This window comes from Takifugu flavidus, chromosome 2, assembly GCF_003711565.1.
Source record: "Takifugu flavidus isolate HTHZ2018 chromosome 2, ASM371156v2, whole genome shotgun sequence".
Taxonomy (NCBI): Eukaryota; Metazoa; Chordata; class Actinopteri; order Tetraodontiformes; family Tetraodontidae; genus Takifugu; species Takifugu flavidus.
In genome coordinates, this window is record NC_079521.1 from 11,897,884 (window position 1) to 11,917,566 (window position 19,683).

The 19,683-nt window shown below is 46.7% G+C and overlaps 1 protein-coding gene across 1 annotated transcript in view; it reads left to right on the forward strand.

The window, feature by feature from the left end:
* LOC130521790 (zinc finger protein 609-like) overlaps positions 1-19,683 on the forward strand; it is a 51,988-nt gene that overhangs the window by 15,558 nt on the left and 16,747 nt on the right. Inside the window, exon 3 of the mRNA XM_057025590.1 lies at positions 17,600-17,825. Coding sequence (XP_056881570.1) covers positions 17,600-17,825 — 226 coding nt within the window. The remainder of the gene's footprint in view (positions 1-17,599; positions 17,826-19,683) is intronic.

The window sequence follows — 19,683 nt, forward strand, 5'->3', positions numbered from 1 at the left end:
AGCGGAGCAGGGAGGTGCTGAGGACTGTTTTTGTCTGTCATCGTGTTCCATTCTTAATCCCACAAGCCCCAGCAATGCCTGGCGGAGCGGCGTGTGGGGGAGGGAGCCGGCGCAAAGCACGCCTTCCTCGTTTTTCCCTGCTGCTCTCAAAGTGGCGTGGGGGATGGGTTCTGAGAAGGCCTGCGTGATTCCTTAAATCCAGGACACCCGGTCGTGAAGGAGCGAGCTGTGGACCTTTTCCTGCGCGACAGGAAATTACTCACGATTATCTGCGATCTTAATTTATGTAAAAGGCAGGATTGGCGACGCTGAACAAGCAAGAGGGGTCACGACTGCTTTTACGTGACGGGCTCGTGTTGGGTGTCGCTGAAAGCATGATTAGACAGATCAGCTTTGGGTTGAAAGCAGCTTTTAAATCCCCCCCCCCACACACACACACCTATAACGGGATATAAAAACAATCAGTGTTGTTGGCGTATATTGTAATACCAGCTGTGCGGCTCTTTGTGACACGCTCACATGGAAGAGTTACTCCATTTAATCACCTAAAGGACCAACTCCAAGGTGGAGTTCATTAGCTTCGCTCCGACATATGAAGGCACTGGTGCTAATGCTTCACATCAGCAGTTTTCATACTCGAACGCATGTTGACAACAGTGTCATTTTCACCACAAACAAGCCAACATTGGCAGCAGGAGTAGACACCAACCTCTGTGCTCCTTTCAATGGAATTAGCATTTCAAACCTTTTTGTTCTTGCTATCATTCGCATGATGCTGTTTTCAGCCACCCGGGTGTATTTACTGAGGAACACTGATTGAAGCTGACTGAGCCAGACTAAGGACTGGTGTTAAGGGAGAACGGAGGAGTGCAGCACAGGAAGCCTGCTTGAAGATGCTCATTAGCCTACATGCCCAGATTACTGAGATTAATATCACTGTCCATTCGGTCCTCCTGGCAACAAAATCCAATCATATCATTGTCACACGCTGTTGCGATGCCTTTTGACTTCTTTCTTGATTTCCATTATTGCATCAAAGGGACATTTGCTTTCTGTCAGCCATGTGACAGTCGAATCCAAATTAATGCTAGTTTTGGTTACCAAAGGCTAGATTTTGTGGAAACCTTAAAAAGTTACTAATTCTGAAGTAAGAAAGTAGCTGGTAAATGACTAGTGACCTCATTTTGCTGCCCTGTGGCGCTTTCTAGGGGATCGTAATTATCTTGTGCCATGTCTTAACCTTATTGCTAATGATGTGACACAGTTACACCAGGTTACACGGATCACTTTTGTGAATATTGTATTTATGGCTATGCTGCTGTCAAACAAGGAGACGTAATACAACAGAGTGTATTATTTATAAAAATGACTGAACACGAGTGTAGATTTAAAAGTACTAGCTGCCCCCTGTCTGGTGTAATTCAAACATTAATTAGTATGTGTCTCATCAGCATTCTTGCTCTCCACCGCAGACGTGTAATAGCGTGGCTACATATTCAGTGTCCCGAGTTAAAGCTCCCCAAAGTATTGGCCCTGAAATGTTGAATAAATCATCTCGACTTTCTCCACACAACCGCTAACCACCTCAGAGTGCGCCTCACTCTCCCACCTCTCATTATAAGAATCGAGAGGAGCGAGGCATTCTTCAGTCGCCTGGCTGTGCTAGCCTTGATAAATGGAGCACCTCTCCTGGAAAATTACACCGGCAATGTTACTTTGAGAAAGAGGGTGGGAGCTCAGCCAGGGCTCTCCTTGATCGCTGGGGGTGAAGGGGTTCCAACACAGTTTCTTGGGTTGTTTTTATTTCACCTCCTCAGGCTAGCATCAAGAGGCATTAGCAGAAACAATCAAAGGCTGGTACCACTGGCGTGCACGTGTGTTTCTATGCTGCTTCTATGCGCTACTGGCATTCAACGGCCCAACTCGCACTCCCGGGCTATGATGTGTGTGGTTTGTGAGCGCTGACCCGTTCTGAGGGTTTCTGACACCGAAGGGCCAACATTGATTCACTCACTGCGTGGTGTCATTTCTCAGCTATGCGGAGGTGAGAAAAGAGCCAAGGTTTGACAGTTTCCTGTACTCGCAACAGCAGAGATTTATTAAACGCACGTTCCACACATCCTAAACCCCGACTCGTGTGTGTATTAGAAGCATTTACTCTGTATTTTATTGTCTCTACAATATAGTTGAGCTCTAGTCCTTTTACACCATGTCAGACAGGGGAAAAAAAGGTAATTCATGTTGGCTATAATCCGCCAATAGCTCGAGTTTTTACTTACAGCAGCCACTGAATCCCATTTGGGAAGCTGTTTCAGACAGATAACTCTGTGATTTTGTATTATTGAGGCTGGATTCCACAGATAGCTGATAAATGATCTCCCAGCCTTTGCTCATTACTGCTGCGATTTCTGCATTGTTGCATCTGCCTGTGTGAGCCGTGCGCCCTCGGGGAGGCCCGAGCTGCTGCAGAAAGGAAGCATTTGACACTAATTGTTTTTCACAGCTGCCATTAACCACTACCTTCATTAAAACGTGTGCCGGTCGGAGCTCGTAGGCAAAACAGACATGATAAAGCTTGGAAGGAAATGTAAGGATTGTTGCGTTCTTTTAAATCAACAGACATTACAGTGGATATTAAAATGTCATTGCAGAGAGAGTGGAGCTTACAGTGACACATACGTTTTGGTTAGCATCGGCAGATATGTCCCAGGATTGCTGCCCCCCCCACCCCCTCGCTCTATGCTGCTAAGATTCAAAAAAAGGTGTGTGAAGAGTCACATGTTTGACAGTAAAACTCATAAATGCCCATAAACTGCTGTTACAACCCTTAATAACTGCAATCAACAAAACCCCCCAACGATCCTTTACGGTCTTCATTCATTCGTCATGTGTTTTTTTTTTTTTTTGTAAAGGTTACATCTATGATGATGCAGTACCAACATAAATCCTTAGGGGCAGTCTTGCGTACTGCACCCAAAGTCCCGTGAATGAAGAAGACTAGTTTGGGTGCGCGGTGGTGTTGTCTCCCATAGGTAACAGCTGGTTGCTGTATACATCAGGGGGCTAAGTTGGGCTTGACCCTGTCATGTTTCTGCTGTCACAAGTTGTGAAGTTGAACTGAAAACCGGTCCAAACTGCACAGCTGGCTTCCCAGCGTACCTTTGGAAATATGTGACAGTTGAATCGGACCTTTGCTCTGAAACGCCGCCTGCAGTCGCCTGGTGAATGTTTAGCCCAGAAAGTGTCCGGTGTCTCCACTTACCAGAGGCTTTGGGGATTTGCTGTCAGTTCTAATATTGACTATAAAGTAAGCTTGCGTTGACCACAAGACCAATCTGGAAAAATAAAAACTTTGGAAGTTGTGGTTGGAATGAGTGCAGCAGCTCCTCAGAAGTGCAGGGATCAAATTCTTACTGGGGGAGCTGTGCTGGCTGTGTTTCTTTCTGCCTTTTTGATGTTTTAGATGTTTTTCCGCTCTCTAAATTCTTTCTAGCAGGCATTTGTTTTATCACTTACTCAAGCTTGCGACCTTATCAAAACTCCTACTCCCAACACATAATTCCCTCCAATCTTGAAATGGGACAATAAGGGTAAATAACCCACAGATTTTCCATGCTAATCCTTATTTGGTCATATGTTCAGACGCTTTTAGCTCCCAGCCGCCTACGGTACCATCACAACTCTGGCACCCCTGCTGGAGCGCTCGGAGTTGAATAATTTACCGTTTCTGTCACGTGTTGGATAATTTCATCCTTTCCCTGAAACCAGCCGTCTTGGGCAGGCGACACAAACATGCACACATTAATTACTCATGAGGCAACAAATCGGGGCGTGGGGATAATCAGTGCAAATATAAACCTCAGGACGCGGCGCTGGCGGTGTGAATGGCATGTTGTTGCTTTTTTAATAGCATATCTTGACGAATCTGGGGGAAATTACTCTGTGACTCCCACTTACACACCCTGCCCCCCCCCCCCCCCCCATTTCCTTTTGATAGGCCTTATACATGAGTAGCTCTTGTGTTACATAAAAGATGTCACATTTAGTTAATCAGTGTAATTGGATTAACTTGTCATGTTTTTCTAGATTTTAATCTGAAGTATTGGTAGATCTGTATTTATTATTACTATTGCCTAACACACCCAGACCCCTGAAAGAGGGAAATTAACACGAGCCATCTGTCAGCGCTTTTGCAGACCTGGTAAATGTTTGACATCGTAATTTTAGGAGTGATGGGTGGATAATTTACCAGGAGAACGTGTAAATTTGGGACGGTTGCACGGGGACTGAACGCACTGACATACGTCTACGCCTGCCTCTATACAAACAAAGCCTGTGTCACGCTTTGTCCTCCCCATCCCAAGCTTTCCAGGAGGTGGATTTCTGCGTCTGGATGAGCGGGATGCGAGGGAGGCACTGGCGGTGGGGGGGAAGGGAGCGAAAAAGGCTTGTACGACTAATTCAGCTCATGAAAGACTTATGCAGCCCGAGCAGCTGCCTCCCATTGTCAGCCTGCAGATTTCAGCGCGCCTCGTTTTGCCACTCCATGCGTGACTAGGAAGAGAGGCGAGGGGGAACGGAGTGGAAATGCAGCAGAATGGGACGAGTGGGGGGGGAAAAAATCAAGATGTGCATCGCACCAATCAGTGTGGGCTCGGTTCTGCGTCTGCTATTTAGAGCTGTGGTGGGTGTGCTTTTGGACCTCGGTCTAATAATAAACCCTGAGACTGCTCAGACCTCGATTGCAGTGCACACATAGACAAAAAAGAGTGCTCTGCTTTGCTAAGAGGGGGGGACGGAGGGGAAGGAGATTAGGGAAGGAGGGGAGGGAGCGCTGAACAGCGTTATGAATGGATAGAGTCTTTAACCCCCCCTCAAACACACTGAATAGTTTGTCACAGGCTGCTGCGCTGTATGTGGAATGAGAGGCGCTGGCTGAGAGCTCTTGGATTCCTGAATCCTTGAGGCATGTGGTCTGATTAGCAGAACAAAACCCACACAGTGGGGAGGAGCAGACGTGTCCACCACACACCCACCCACCCCCGACTGGAATTTTCTAGCAGAGAGGAAAGAGGTTGCTCAGCCGTCCTCCCTCGCCACGGTTGTAAAAGAGTCCGCGGGACGTGTTTGTGCGTGTGTTTTGGACCACGTGAAAACAATTCCCTTATCTCATTTGGTGCCGCAACCCTTAAATTTAGCCTCGTCCTATAATAAAAACCGACAATAAAGCGTTCTAGTGTACGATGACGACGGCGTGTAAAATGTTGTGAGTTTCTCGGCGTGGCCGTGTTTGAGCAAGGAGTGATTATGGAGAGGATTACGTGTCTGTCTTGCCCTCTCTTAATCCTTTCCTCCAGGGATTGTTTGGAGCCAATTTGTTGTTAATGGAATGAAGTAGGAAAAATGTTCACGTTCCTGTCTGCGCGACCTTATTTTCTCAGCAATATTACATCAGATCAGCTCACGTCCTCTTCAGCACCAGTAAGAAGTATCAACGTTTTATTTTTCATGCGTATGAACTCTGATATTTCCTCATCTTCTTTGTGTTTGAGCAACAGCTTAAGAGGGAAAAGGGCCTAAAGCAAATAAATGGCTCTCACGATACGGCTGAAGCGGATAAGGTTATTTATTAATATGCCAAAAAATATGACGTCACCTTCAAAACCACCCAGAAGGAGCTACTGTGGGCGTCTCCAGCGTTAACGCCACTCTGTACTGACAGTCGTGGCGCTTTTTTAGGGTCGCTAACACACTCCAGCGGGTCTAAAACCGACCGCCTTGCTGTTCAGGGTCTCCAGTGTAGCGATGGGCCGACAAATTCCACCAGCGTTGGTCATCGTCACGCCTCCAAGACTGGAGACAGCTGACCGCCGTCGCCGGCCTTCAACCTGAGGCGAACAGCCGCCACGTTCAATAGCCCCCGTTCAACGGTCCCCTTCCTTATCTTTCAAATGCTCGGCTCTGGATGTTCCGGGGAATCTTTGGGTTTATTCCTCTCGTTAGGTTTCGTCATCGGTCTAAAGTCCGCCTGCTGAAAATAGAGCAGCCGTTTGCGTTTCAGCATGAGAAACTGGAGAAGCACGCCGGATCATGCGCTCGCTCGGGCCTTGGAGCCAAGCCGGGGGGGTCAACCTTGAGAGCAATTCTTTTATACGAGCTTTTCTCTAATCCAGTGACTGCAGTGCCCGTTTGGAGTGTTTGGGAATTTGTTGTCTCAAGCTCAAACAAGTGTTTCATGTATCCCAAAACACGTCCGAGCCATTTTCTAAGAAAGACATTGAGGTTTTGTGTGTCGTGTCTGTGGGTGAGAGTGTGCATACATGCTTCCAAAGATTGGAAGTACAGATCTGAGATGAAAGGATTTTCTTTCCCATTCTAATCCACACAGACAGCTAGGCCCTTGTGATTATTCCCACCCCCTTCTTTCCACTCATCTCTTTGAATGCAGGGCCTTTCTAATTCACCCTAAAAAGGCTTTCAAAAGGGGATTATACCGTTGATAGAAATTAAAGGGAGAACACGTCCGTCCTCTGGGACCAATGTCAAACATTCATGAGTAGATGGATTCTTGCACCGTGCACGGCACAGAACAGTATTTGGAAATGCTCTACTTGACTCACTTTAAAGCTGAACGTGTAATATTAATGGTGCAATAATGCTATGTGTATTCTAAGATTATTTAAACCTCCATGTGGAGGCGCAGCATGTTGTTGCCATCTAAAAAAGAAAGCAATGCCACACACTGTTGGTCATTATGGAAGTCACAACATCATAAAACACGCAGCACTGACACCATCCTGCAAATAAGAATACTGACAGATGCTCCACGCAGGCTACAGAACTGACTACTACAGGCATTCAGTCCTTCACTATTAGTCCACCTTAAAGGGCGACTGTGAAATATTCTTTTTTCACTTAATCTTTTTCATAAACCGAGGTGTCAATGTTTCCACTTTCTGCTTATTTCTTTCATTGGGCGGCATTTCCCCTACATTTACTCATTGGTTACGGGTCCCGTGAGTATTATTATTACCCTGAAGCCCTTTGTGCTCCACATGCTGGAGAAAGAGGGCATTTAAGAATGAGGTAAAGAATCATGACTCAGTGCCGGGGGCCCCGGGCCAACAGCTGAACGCTCCACAACCACCGAATCTCTTAAATCTTTAAAGCAGAAACTCGCAGGGAAATAATGTGTGCATTGCACATTTAAATGCATTTGGATTATGCTGTTGGAGCTGTTGACCATCATCTCCAGTCTTCTTACTTAAGGAGGCATTTTAATAGCTTGAATGATAAATGCTGGATGTTTGGCACCGAGTTTGCCGCTCCTCTCGTGCCATTTTCTTTTTGTTCAACAGGAGCACTACATGCATCAAAGTCACCGCCGCCACAGCCGCCGTCTTCTGAGCGCTGATACGCTCGATGGAGAACGCCTCGGCGTCCTTGAATACAGAACACGCTGCATTATCTGTTGTTGGCAGAGAGGCTGCCTGTCAGATCAGCGTGGCTGCTTTCTCTATTTCAGCTTGTCTTTGCTTCATTCACGTTTGCTGTCACTTTACTCTTTATTCATTTGAGGTATTTGGTTGTGCACCGCATTTATTAAGCGGCCTTTACATTGCATTAATGTGCCTGAGGAACAGGCCCAGCTATTTCTACACACTGCATCAGCCTATTAAATATTGATGAAAAGAGCACATTCCTCATAGATAAATGGGTGCTATCTCTCCATCACTGTAAAATCACATTTTACTCTATTCTAAACTTATTTTTCACAGTGGGGGTGTCTGATAAAACAAACCTTGATATATGCAACCTAGAATGGAGGCAGAGTTACAGTAGCATGCGCCCATTAAAGCCTCGGATAAAGACTTAAAACCGGTTGTAGCCTGGTCAGGTCACTGCTGGACAGCTTTTAAAAGGTGGAACATGCTGGGTTCTCAGAGCAGCCTCAGATCTCTCTGGTGAATGACAGCGTCTGTCTGCTGGTTGTCCACGATATGAATGTATGAATAATTCAGGCATTTGCTTGTTTTAGTCCTGCGGTGTTTCCGAACTGAGGGGTCGAGTGGTGATGGTCCTGTGAAGGACAAACTTCCTGAATTAGCGGTCCATTCTGATGTCTCACTGAAATGCATTTTCTCCCACGCATTAACCCGGAGAATGAGCTTCGCTACATTCCCTGTACCGCTTCTGTAAACAATGAAACGACACACATGCACGCTGCGGGAAGGGCCGAAGGGCAGCTCCCTGTAGGAATTAGCTCCTGGATGTCGGCAGACTGGGGGATCGTCAGGCCCTTGGTGGTGCACCAAGCTAACATGTTGGGCTACATTATAAGATGTGACAGTCAAAGGCCATTTGATCAGTCGCTCCTCTTGGTTCCCTTTTCCTGTAAAAAATACACAACTTCTCGTGCTGATCATGGATTCCTCTGGAGATTTGAAAACAGCTTAAAAGCGATTATACTGTGAAAACTGCAGCTTTAATTATTCAGCTCAGTCCCGTCTCTGATATAAATCATTTGGCTAAAAGCGACATGGCTGAGTGGAGGCTACAGGATATTGAAAATAAGGAACTAAAGCATTAGTAACTAGCACTAAATTAAATCCACACTGTATATTTGTGCAGGGACATTTGATTAGAGTTTCAAGTCTCGCCTTAAAGAACGTCTAACGTCAAGTAACGGCGATACGCGTGTCCCCCCGATAAATGGAGATGGAGGTATCGTCTGTGTTTATGGACAGCAGCTGCAGTCGGGGAGGACGAAGAGACTACAATGGCTGCACTGACTGTTTATTTTTATCAGGGCATTAGCAGATTAGGCACTCAAACTAACAAGGTCATCAAACTCTGATGGCTGAGAGCAGCAGACCTCTGCTAAGCAGCTGGCAGATCACGCAGAGATTTGCTGTGTTAGAGCTGGTTTCACTTTCCTCCTCGCTATGCTCGGACTTGGGATTGCTGTTCGAGACGCGAAGGACACACAGATATGATTAGTTCCAGGACTGTCTGCCAGGAGCATCGACACGATGCTTCATTGTGTTGTAGGAACACAACGGTGCATTTAGTCCATGTCTAAGGAACATGACGGCGTCCAACCCTGATTTGTTGTTTCCTACATTCATTTTCACTCTTTTCATGGCTGCATTTCGACGCGGTTTGTTGCGTTTGCAACATCAGTCGTGGATAAGTATGAACAGAGGGGAATAAAGGTTATGCAATCAAATAATTTGACCAGCAGTCAGATTTTCCGTGCGTGGTCCGCTAATGCGAGACGTCGAGCGGGAACAAACCTCGAAAGTGCAGCGTTACATGGTGTCCACAGCTGTAAACATTTAGAAACACTCTAAACGTTTGCCTGCGGCACCCGTGCACAAATGGGATCATTAGCCTCCTGTTCGTACTCGTGCATTCTGTCTGCAGTTCTACACTTTTCCTGAAAGATCCCGGACACAGACCACCCATTAGGCCACCACTGGGAGAAGATTGTTTCTGTCATCTTGGTGCAAAACTGAAATGAGCAATATGAAAGACACAACTATAGTGATGTTGAAATAACCTTCACAAAATATTTAGGAACCATGATGATTTCAACTACTAATGTCAATGACGACAGTATTCCAGCCTGAATTCCTCGCGTCAACAGTGAAGTGTTAGCTCAGGAATAATGTTGAGGGTCACGGCTTGTGTTTTGGCTTGTTGCGCCATCCTCCACCGACCTTCCAGTCACGAAGTCAAAAGCATTTCCAACCTAGCTAGCAACCTCTGCTATGTGTGTGCTATGATTGCAGTACACGCTTTGGCCACAAACTTGCAAACAACTCCTTAAAGTTGTGGCGTTAGCTTGCAGGATTAGCTGCAGCAGTTTATTAATTACAGGTCATTGAGGTTGCTAGGCGATGCGAGCATTCAGCTGTTGCTCGGATCAAAGTCCAGACCGGCCAGACGTGGTTCAATACCAGCTCTGTGAGACGGCCAGCGACGGAGGTCAGTCCGAGTAGCAAGCTGCAGCCACAGCAGCAGCGTGAGGGATGTGGAGAATGCAGCTGAAGCGCTATCTGCAGACCGCTCCTCCACATGTACTAACACAGCCGTGGCCTTAACCCCTCACCTTTTATCATCTGCTTTTCTCTCTCAACAGCTGAAAGTGCTACTGCATTTTTTACAAGTTGTCAAGCTGAGAATAGATGTTAGAAGCCTACTGAGGGATTCCCAGCTATCTGCAGACCTTTTTTTTATTAGCGCTTTTATTATTTATAGACCTCCGTTGTGAAAATTATTTGCCGTAGTTTCATTCTCGTGTTCTGGATCCCTGAACGCGACGAGTCTGTCCCGCAGTGTTCTTAGCACGAAGAGGAAAGGAAATAAACCGTGTAAGTCCAGTTCATCGATGTGCTTAGAAACATCTTTCTATTATTTGAAGAACGCACCCCCCCCACACACACACACACCCACACACACACACAGCAGCAGTGCATTAACACAAGGGACACAAAATAACTGTGAGCATCTATTAATAGTTTGAGGTTGGTGGCTCTGGGGAAATCTCACAGCCTGAATAACAACTTGTTTTCCGTGTTTAATGTGTTTGTTGCTCTGCTGGAACTGTTTCTGGATAGTATGTCTGTATATTTCTGCCGTGGCCATTTAAATTCCAGAAGGTAGGCTCCCGTCTGGGTTGGACTCAGATTTCTTTCCAGGTTGATTGTAAATCCATAGCCAAAGCCTCCGATTTGAAAGACCACAGAGAGTGAATCGTTGGTCTTTGGGTGGGAATCTGTGTGGCTGAGCTGCTGATGACAGGCTCTCGGTTTGTTGTCAGGTTTTTCTGCGCCGTGCGATAAGATTTACGGCCACGGATAGGACCGGTGAGAGAGAAATCCTTGTAGGCTCAGCTTTCTTTATCTGGATTTCAGCTCCCAGCACGAGCTCTCTCCCTGTCAGATGCAAGTGGATGACCTTGGCTAGAATGTGGATAACCATTGTAACAAATACTGTTGTTGTCAACTGACCTGTGGTCGGAGTGGGAGGATGAGAAATGGGAGAAAGGGGAGAGGTTATCCTACAGAGCCTTCAGCAATTACCGTGGAAATTCATCTCATCATCGGTGTAAATACTCAGAAGTTTTCTTCACTGCAGACCTACGTGGCCAACCAGTGGCCTGGCGTGCAGGTGTTATCGTGGTTCCACGCCGACGCGCATCATTAATCACACCGTCTGTGTGTGAACGCAGAGCACGCCAAAGAAACAACCCTTTCAGTTTCTGGTGACGGTATTGTTCCGTAAACATCGGGCTTTAGCTCGGTTGCTACATCATGTCGACACGGAGCATAAGAACACATCATGTGCTTCAGAATGCTCAACAATCTCTGTTTTTGTTCAGATTGGCACCAGAAGGCTAACGCTAATCTGTTTGCCTAAAGGTTTAAGCAAAGACCGAACCGGATCCCTCACCTCAGCTTACCTCGCCTCGGGCACGTACATTTTGACTGCCAAAAAGAAACCCAACTGTTTTGGAATATAATAAATAATCTCCCGAGCAATCCGTAGTCTGAATACTTATCCCGACCACATCTTTGTGTATTTTACATGCTAACATTCGGGGCAGTAACCAAGAAAGCAAAATGTAAGAGATGAAAGCATACGTTTCCATATTTTCCACCACCAGTCGATGTTTTTGCTGCCGTCCTTCCACCAGAAGAGGTTTCAGTGATGCCCAGCAGCCCACCCCCATTATACTTGCAACCCAACCCCCCACCCTGTCATATACTAAACAATAGCAGGCGGGGGTGCGGGCTGAGCCAGGGAGGCGAAAGGAAGGAATTAGGTTGACAAGGTCAAGCTGAACCAGGACGAGGGAAAAGTGCACCGGAGCACCTGCCGTGCGCGTGAGCCAGTCACCAAACCAGACGAGCAGCTTGGCTGCAGGAGCTCAGAGCTCAGCAGGTACAGTTCAGATCTCCTCTGAAGGGACTGTTGATAGCCGCTGCCATGTTTGTGGAACTGTAGTGTGAAATGGAGGAAGATTTCTTCCCTCGAGGGGAGATTGACTTTTCCCATCTGTTCCTGTGTTCAGAAGATGGCTCGGGGTTACGATTAGGATAGGAAATGTTTAACTATGGCAACTTTGTATCATGAGGACTTCTCATCGGGTCGGGGCCACAATGCTTCAATCGTGGGCAGCTGTAAACAGCAAGCAGACATTGAATCCATCGTGTTCTCTTTCTGTTCAGGCAGCAAAGGCAAGTTTTCCAACATTATAAATGTGATTAAAATGCTTGAAGGACACAACTGTGGATCCCAGCGGTACAAGCTGATAACACAGCCGTCTTTGAGCTGAGAAAAAAGATCATTTTTATACAAAAGTAGCGAATTTTCTGTGGTTATATTGAATAAGGTTGCAGTGCCCTTGCATAAGAACATTATTTAGTACATGGCCACCCTGTACTCCAGCTCCATGCTTCTATTCTGGGTCTAGATGATTGCTGGATATTTGAACTTTTTACACAGTCATGGAAATCCGAGGCATTCAAGGGCAGATTCAAGAAGTGGAGTAACACGCTGAAAAAGTCCAAAATAAAAGCCAACATAATAGGTTTTAAATTCTACGCACCAGCAACCCAAGAGCACGCACGTTCAATGAGTCAAAAGCTTGAAAACAAACCCTCACTTTTCCCAAATTAGTCCAAATTGACTGGAGTTTAATTGTTGCAAAGAGAGGATTTTATTTCCCCTCGAACAGGCAAATGGGGCCACTGCCTCAGAAGTAAGCTCCACTTATCTTGGCTCAGTCCTCTCCCCTGCAGTCCCCAGTGCCTTCTGTCTTTTTATATCACTTTTACTTCCCATCATGCAGCTGGTAGCTGTGGGAGCTGTCTCTTGACTAATGCATGCTGGTGCTTTCATCATCAAGTGAACGTGTCACTACTGGTAAAGCCTTCTCCTCTGAAAAGGTCCTCCTTCCAGGACTTTTGTGCACCTCTCACCGCCACTGTAATCAAAGGCCTTTGGTGAGGCAGCCGTCACGACGACGTTCCATTTGATTACCGCTGGAATTAACAGCAACCGTGGAGGCGTTACTCGTCTACCTCGCCGGTGAAGCTGCGATTCACAGCTGCCGCTGCGGGATGGAAGCGCGCCCGTCGCCGAGCAGGAAGCTGTTGCGCTACAGATGTTTCCATGTTTGCGATCGTGCTGATCCATGTTTCCCCCGATTGGCTGTGGAACACAAATTTATCTTCTGGCTCTCCTCAAGTCCCATATATGACAAATGCATCATTTCTATGCATGACTCGGGGCCCGTAAAGCTTCATATGGGGGGGATAATAACGGTTTCCAGTGATCCTGGCTAACTCATTATGCCTGGGAGATATTAGGTCGTGGGTGACCGACTTCATCACAGCTCCGCTTCCTCTCTGTATTATTCATGTGCGGTTGTGCTCTCCTGAAAGCACAATTAGCAGCTAAGACCGAGGAGAGTTGCCTAGAAACAGAGCCCGAGGTTTCGATCAGGTGTCCCCGTTTAGGTTCTCTCTGTTCTCTCCAACCCTAAAAAAGAATGTCGGCATGGCTTTGCGGCGCGTTTGAAAAGGCTTTTACAACTCAAGACTCTCATTTTTTTTTGGTTCAGCTTCCCTTTTCTTGATCATAGATTGTTTTTCTGAGTTTGTGTTTGTTGTGTTCTCATAATGTCCCACTTTAAAAGCTGCCCAATAATGAGGCCACATGCTGATAATCGGCCTCTGCAGAGAAACGCCTGAGTTAAAATGGCACTCCTCTGAAGTTAATCTAGACTCAGCAGTTTTACAGACGCTCGTCCCCAACATTGTTTGCACATGTGAATCCAAGTGTATCTGGTCCCCTCGTTCCACTAAATGAGGCTCAGCGGTGTCGAAAGAGTCAGCGACCACTGACAGCGCAGAGCTCTAATCTCCTCTGACCTCACTAACTCACCAAAGATGTTCACAGGGCGTCCCCCGAGTGTCAAAAAGAATTACGTAATTAAGGCAGGAACAGTGAACCCCCGGCAAATAACAGCACTTCAGCAAGGATCCCTTTTACTTAATGGACCTTTGTGTCAGGATGGGTTACATTTTCTCAGTTCACGATGCATGTTTTCATTTTTTCTGGATGTTGAATGTGGTGGGATTTCCTGGGAATGATCAGGTCGGAGAGCATCCGCTGGACAAACGTTCACCCGACGGCTCCGCATCCACAATAGCCTTGGTGGGAACAGCACCAAGCCTGTGATGAGGATTACATTTTGATATCTTTGTTGTCTCAGAATCTCAATGCAGACTGAGCGTGTCCCAATGAATGGACAGAAAACCAATTACTCACAGGGAACATGTGCGTGTCCCTGCTGGGTGTTTCCATGATTGCTGATCACAGTTAAAGCTGATAAGAATCCTTGAATACCCCATTCATTCGATCTGAGAAGGACTGTTGATTGTACCCTTTGCCTCGGCTCAAAAGTGTGTGTTTTGTCCAAAGTGAAAGGGGGCAATAGTGTGTGTCACCTGACCTGGCTTCAGGACGCCACTTCTGCCTCAGGTTAAATGCAGGTCTCAACATTGGTATGAAAGGGTGAACACTCGATCCTGCAGGGGAACATTATCGGCCCAGGCTGAGGTATCTGAACAGCCTTCTCGCTATTAAGCTGAGCTAATGAGGACGAGCGGTGCGGCGTTCTTGCAGCATGCACCTCCACACGCATCTCCTGTGACCATTTGTGAACACGTCTCACCCAGTATGTGAATAAACGTGCAACATTTTTGTGTGAAATTCCTTTGCAGCATAACATATTTTCCACGGCAGGGCACATAGTGTTCTCGCATCTGCTCTATTTATAATAAAGCCGTTGCCTTTCATCAATGAAAAGCTTGTCGTTGGAGCTAATGTATATAGGACTGAACAATTTCCTCAGTATGTGGCAAACTTTAACAATGAGGAGACCAATTTTCTTCAAGAAAAGGCTGAAGCCAGTCTGATTTTAACTAACTAGCATAGTGAACAAAAGCATAGCCCGTCACCATTCACCCTGGGGTACCTATATATATATGTGTATATATATATATGTATATATATATATATGTGTATATATATATATATATATATATATATATGAAATGTATTCTTAAAGAAGAAAGTTGACTTTCCAGTATAGATTTCCTTAGACACTTTATCTCAAACGGCTGAATCGTCTGACTGGTTCGATAAAAGTGGGGGACAGCCACCCCCAGCTACACACTGCCCACTTTGGTACATCCGAGACTGGTGTCTAGGCACGACACTCCAGCGTAATCCTTCGGTAATCCCCGCCCCAACTCTGCGCTCGGTTTCTTAATCCCAACTCTAATAAACAATTTAAAGCTGCAGTTAATGTGTCCAGTAAAAAGTGCAGCGTGCGTCTGGCTGCCAAGGGCAAATGATTGTGCACAGTTCCCCCTGTGTCAGCGCGCGGAGGTGTACTCAACACCAGGCCCAGATTAATGGGATGTTTGTCAGACTGTTAAACATTTGTCCTGCCAGCACGGGCTTCTCCAGACGCTGGCATTGAATTTCAGTGAAGAGAATGTTTGCGTGCCACTCCGGCGTTGCGGTTTGTGTGTGTTTGGGGGCGGGGAGGTCCTAAATCTGTGTCTTAAAGTCTTGCAATGTCAGGGAGAGGAATCATGGAATTTGGCATCGCCTGAGCATCTGCTGGAGCCTTGCGTAAACTGACAAGTCGTGTCGTTTACTTGCCTGCGGTTTGGAACCCCCTGACAGGATGTGAGGCATTTGAGTGTGTGGGCTCGCATTCTGCAAATCTACAGTGAAAGTGCTTTTGTTCGCTCATCCATCGACAGGAGCTGGAAAAAGAGAGCCACTGTTCCTGGTCTCAGTTCCATTGTGGTCCTGTTCGGAACACAGGTTCTATTATGCTCGCTCCGGCGTTACCACACGTTCTAATTTTTCCAATTTTTAACAGTTTTTAACAGTTTAAATGTCCCCTTCTTTTCAGCATTCTCTGCATCAGGATTCCAATGTGATCCAACCTGAAAATGGGACATTTAAATGAACTTTAAAGGCTTCTGAAATTAGTGGTTTATCTGTAATCCAGATTTATTCCTTAAACCGCATTATTCCAGGAAACTATTTCTGTTTGTTTCTGGGCTGTTTGGTCACGATTAATCACGCAGAAGTGATCATATGTCATTACAGAACAGACATATTTCCAGGCTGTCATTAACTTAAGTAGACTCGGCAAATTCTAAATATAAACCAGCCAGATAATCAGTTCTGGCTCTGCGGAGTTGAGTCAATTTAGATGGGTCTCGGTTTGCACCTTTCGCCTGTCACTCTGGAGGAGAGGTTGACGTGTGGTCTCTCCATAAGAGCCGTGAACGCGGTGTGTTGACAGCTCAGGTGATTACCTGTCCTGTCTCATTCGCTCAGCTGGCCGGCAGCCTGGCCCTGTCACGCAGCAGAAACGGGCACCGTGTCATTACAATGTCGTCAGTCCCCTTTTTCGGTCGCTCCCTGCGCGTTAATTAGCTCTTTTTTTCCCAGTAAAACGTGATATTACGGAAAGTCTGATGGCCAGAAATGAGCAAATATTGCGTTTCATCAGGGGCTGACGTTGGCGATTCAGTGATGTTTGTCAGATTAAAAAGGATCCTGGATCGGGGATTAATACGATTTACGAAAAAGATAAAGACTTTTTGTCTCTTCTAAAAACAAAAGTAAACAGTCACAGAGCTGTAGGTTAGTAGTGAATTCTTGTCAGGTTATTGGTTGTCATTCTGTCCTTCAAGTCTACTCAGATTCAGTTGGGGGGGGGGGGGGTGCTCCTGAGTGTTCATGTCACATTAATAACTAGGTTTCTCCTGCAGTCATGAGCTCAACCCCCTTCATGTCGGTTATCTTGCATGAGGAGCCTTAAGCCCGGCGTCACGGCAGCCCTTAAATAACGATCAGTCTCACTCCTTTTTGCCAGTTTTCTGGCTGCTCCTATTTTCCTACCCCCTCACATCCTTTTCCTTTCCCCTCTCTAAGTAGGCCCACCATCTCTCCATTGCTGTCACAGTATGTCAGAACAGGTGGAATCAATTATTGACCCCCAGCAGCCCACTCCGCTACCACAACTAGCTTTTTAATTGAGGGAATTAATGAGTGATCAGCCTGAGAGATGATTCGGTGTCCCAAATCCTGTTTGGCTGTGTGTCTGTGCGCAGAGGATAAAGCGTGGGGGAGGGATTGTTTGACCAATCCTGCATAACTAATGCTGTCCTTCCACAGAGGCATTTGAAGCAGTTAACATGTCCATCCTCATCTTCCTTGGCTGCTAATCACCCCCAGGCCGGAGGGAAGACAGCGCTGTATTGCAGCGCTCAGCAGGGCACGTCTATTTTCCTGATTAAGATTGCTTTCAAGCACCATTTGCAAATCAGGATGCGTTCGTGTGCTCGGCACTTTGTGAACTTTACCTCATGGCAGCAGTATCTTAACATCTGCTTTCTACGTGTTTATATAGAAATTCTGAAGTACCTCATGTGTTTCCCCCTCTCTCTCTCTCTCTCTCTCTTTTTCTCCACCCCCACTCCTTCCTTCACAGATGGAATCTCCTGTCTCCACGCCAGCCCCTCCACCCCTCCACCTCCTGGCCACAGTAGGCAACAGTGAGATCGCCTCGCCATGTGAGCAGATAATGGTACGCACACGATCCGTGGCCGTGAACACGTCGGACGTGGCCCTGGCCACTGAACCTGAGTGCTTGGGGCCTTGCGAGCCAGGCACCAGTGTCAATCTGGAAGGCATCGTATGGCAGGAAACCGAGGACGGTAAGTAGAGGGCATGACGTGCTGCGTTATTACGGGAATCTGGCGCTGTGTCACAGTCCATGACACACGTCCAGTTTGTTCAAAAGCAGTAGTTTATGTAAATTTACTTTATATGAAATTTACATGTATGCAGGCATGTGTCTGTCTGCCGTGTGACACAAGCAGAACTGAATCATTTTTTCCATGTGATCGTTGCCAGGGAGGATAAATTCTCCATTTTCTGTTGGCTGGTTAGTTTGTGAGCCGGGCCTGAACTCACGTCTACACAGTTTGGTAGGAAGATGCTGGTAGGTACAGGAAAGAGCTCTCAGGTTAAGGTGTGGAAGAAGCACACTGTCAGGCCTTGGTGGAGGCCTTGGTCTTTTTTTGTCCCGGGAAGGGTGCCAAAGATAGAGGAATGGGACAGAAGTGGGCGTGGCTAGATATTTCAATAATGGGACGACCTTTGTCAAGTTGAATCCAAGTATCAAGGCAATAGCTTAGCAATAGACTCAGAAGTGACATTTGCTTTATGCGTCCTGCTTTTTTTTATTGTTGCTCATTCCTTTGTGCATTAAAGATCTTACTCGTGTAATTAACTCATAACTCATTCTCATAATTTGTCTGAACCAGCCAGGATCAGGGTCTGCGTAGCAGTCCTGAACTGAACTGCTTGCTAGTGAGACAGATTATATTTAAGGCTTGTGAATATGGTTCAGAATAGTGAAGGTTTTCTGCTTTGATCTGGGATGTTTTCATAGCCGATGTGGTGATACTTCAACATCAAAGGTATTGCTGTCTCAAAGCTTGAGTGAAGCCTGTGTTTAAAAAATGATCTCGCTGTTGTTACAATACATATTTTGGCTGCTAACGTGTAATTGGATATGTCTTGACTGCCCCGGGAGCTGGTGCTGGTACTCACACATGCTGCACGATACTGCCGACAAGAATAGCAGTTGGCAGGAAGTTCTTAGGTGGCCATGATTTGTGTTTTTCCCCAGGAATATGCAGAAGGGAGATATCTCCTCTTAACAACAACGTGCCTCATAACACCCAGCTTGCCGTTTGGGAATAGACCGGGCTCCCTCTCTGCAGTGCGGTGCAACCGAACTCTGCGATTCTTCGATTTTCTTTCTCCCCCTTCATCAAAACCGCATTCAGGTTATTTAATTTTAAGACGCTCCGCCGGCTTCTGCCGGTTCTGAGGAGCAGCCCGCCCTCACTGCCGTGCATGTGAAATAGCGCAAACACCTAATCTTCAAAGCGGCCCGCGCTCCGCTGCTCCGCGGGCATGCCGAGCACAAATCGCCCACACATGCACGGTGCCGCTCGTCGGTTCACTCGGAGGAAGGGAACAGACAAAAAGTTCCCTGCCTCATTAACATTCCCAAAGCACAGTCCCAGCCATTGGGTGCCCCCCTCCCACCCCCACACAACCACACAACCCTTTTTTTTATTATTATTATTTGTACTCCAGCCCTGAGCGCTGGCTGATTCACCCCTACTCTGCTCTGTTGCAGCCTTTTTCCTGTTACCAAGCATCCAGCCGGTCCCCCCTCCAGACTGTTTCTGAGCAAACCGAGAGAGCGAGTGCAAGGCGGGTGTTGGTGCTGGGGCGGGAGGATCGGGGGGGGGGTGGGTGGACAAGGCTACTTCTGTTAGTGACACAAACATGGCTCAGTGCCAGGACCAGTACTATGTTTATGCTCCCTCATTCCCTGCCTCCCACAGAGTGATTGACCTCCTCCCCCCTCCCCCTTTTCTCCGTCCAAGCCTGTCCTCTGCCTGCACTCGCCCTCTTCCAGCTGCTATTTTGGATAATAGAGCAGTGGTTTGACCTGATGGGGCTAGTTTTTCTTATTACACTTCATCTGGCTTA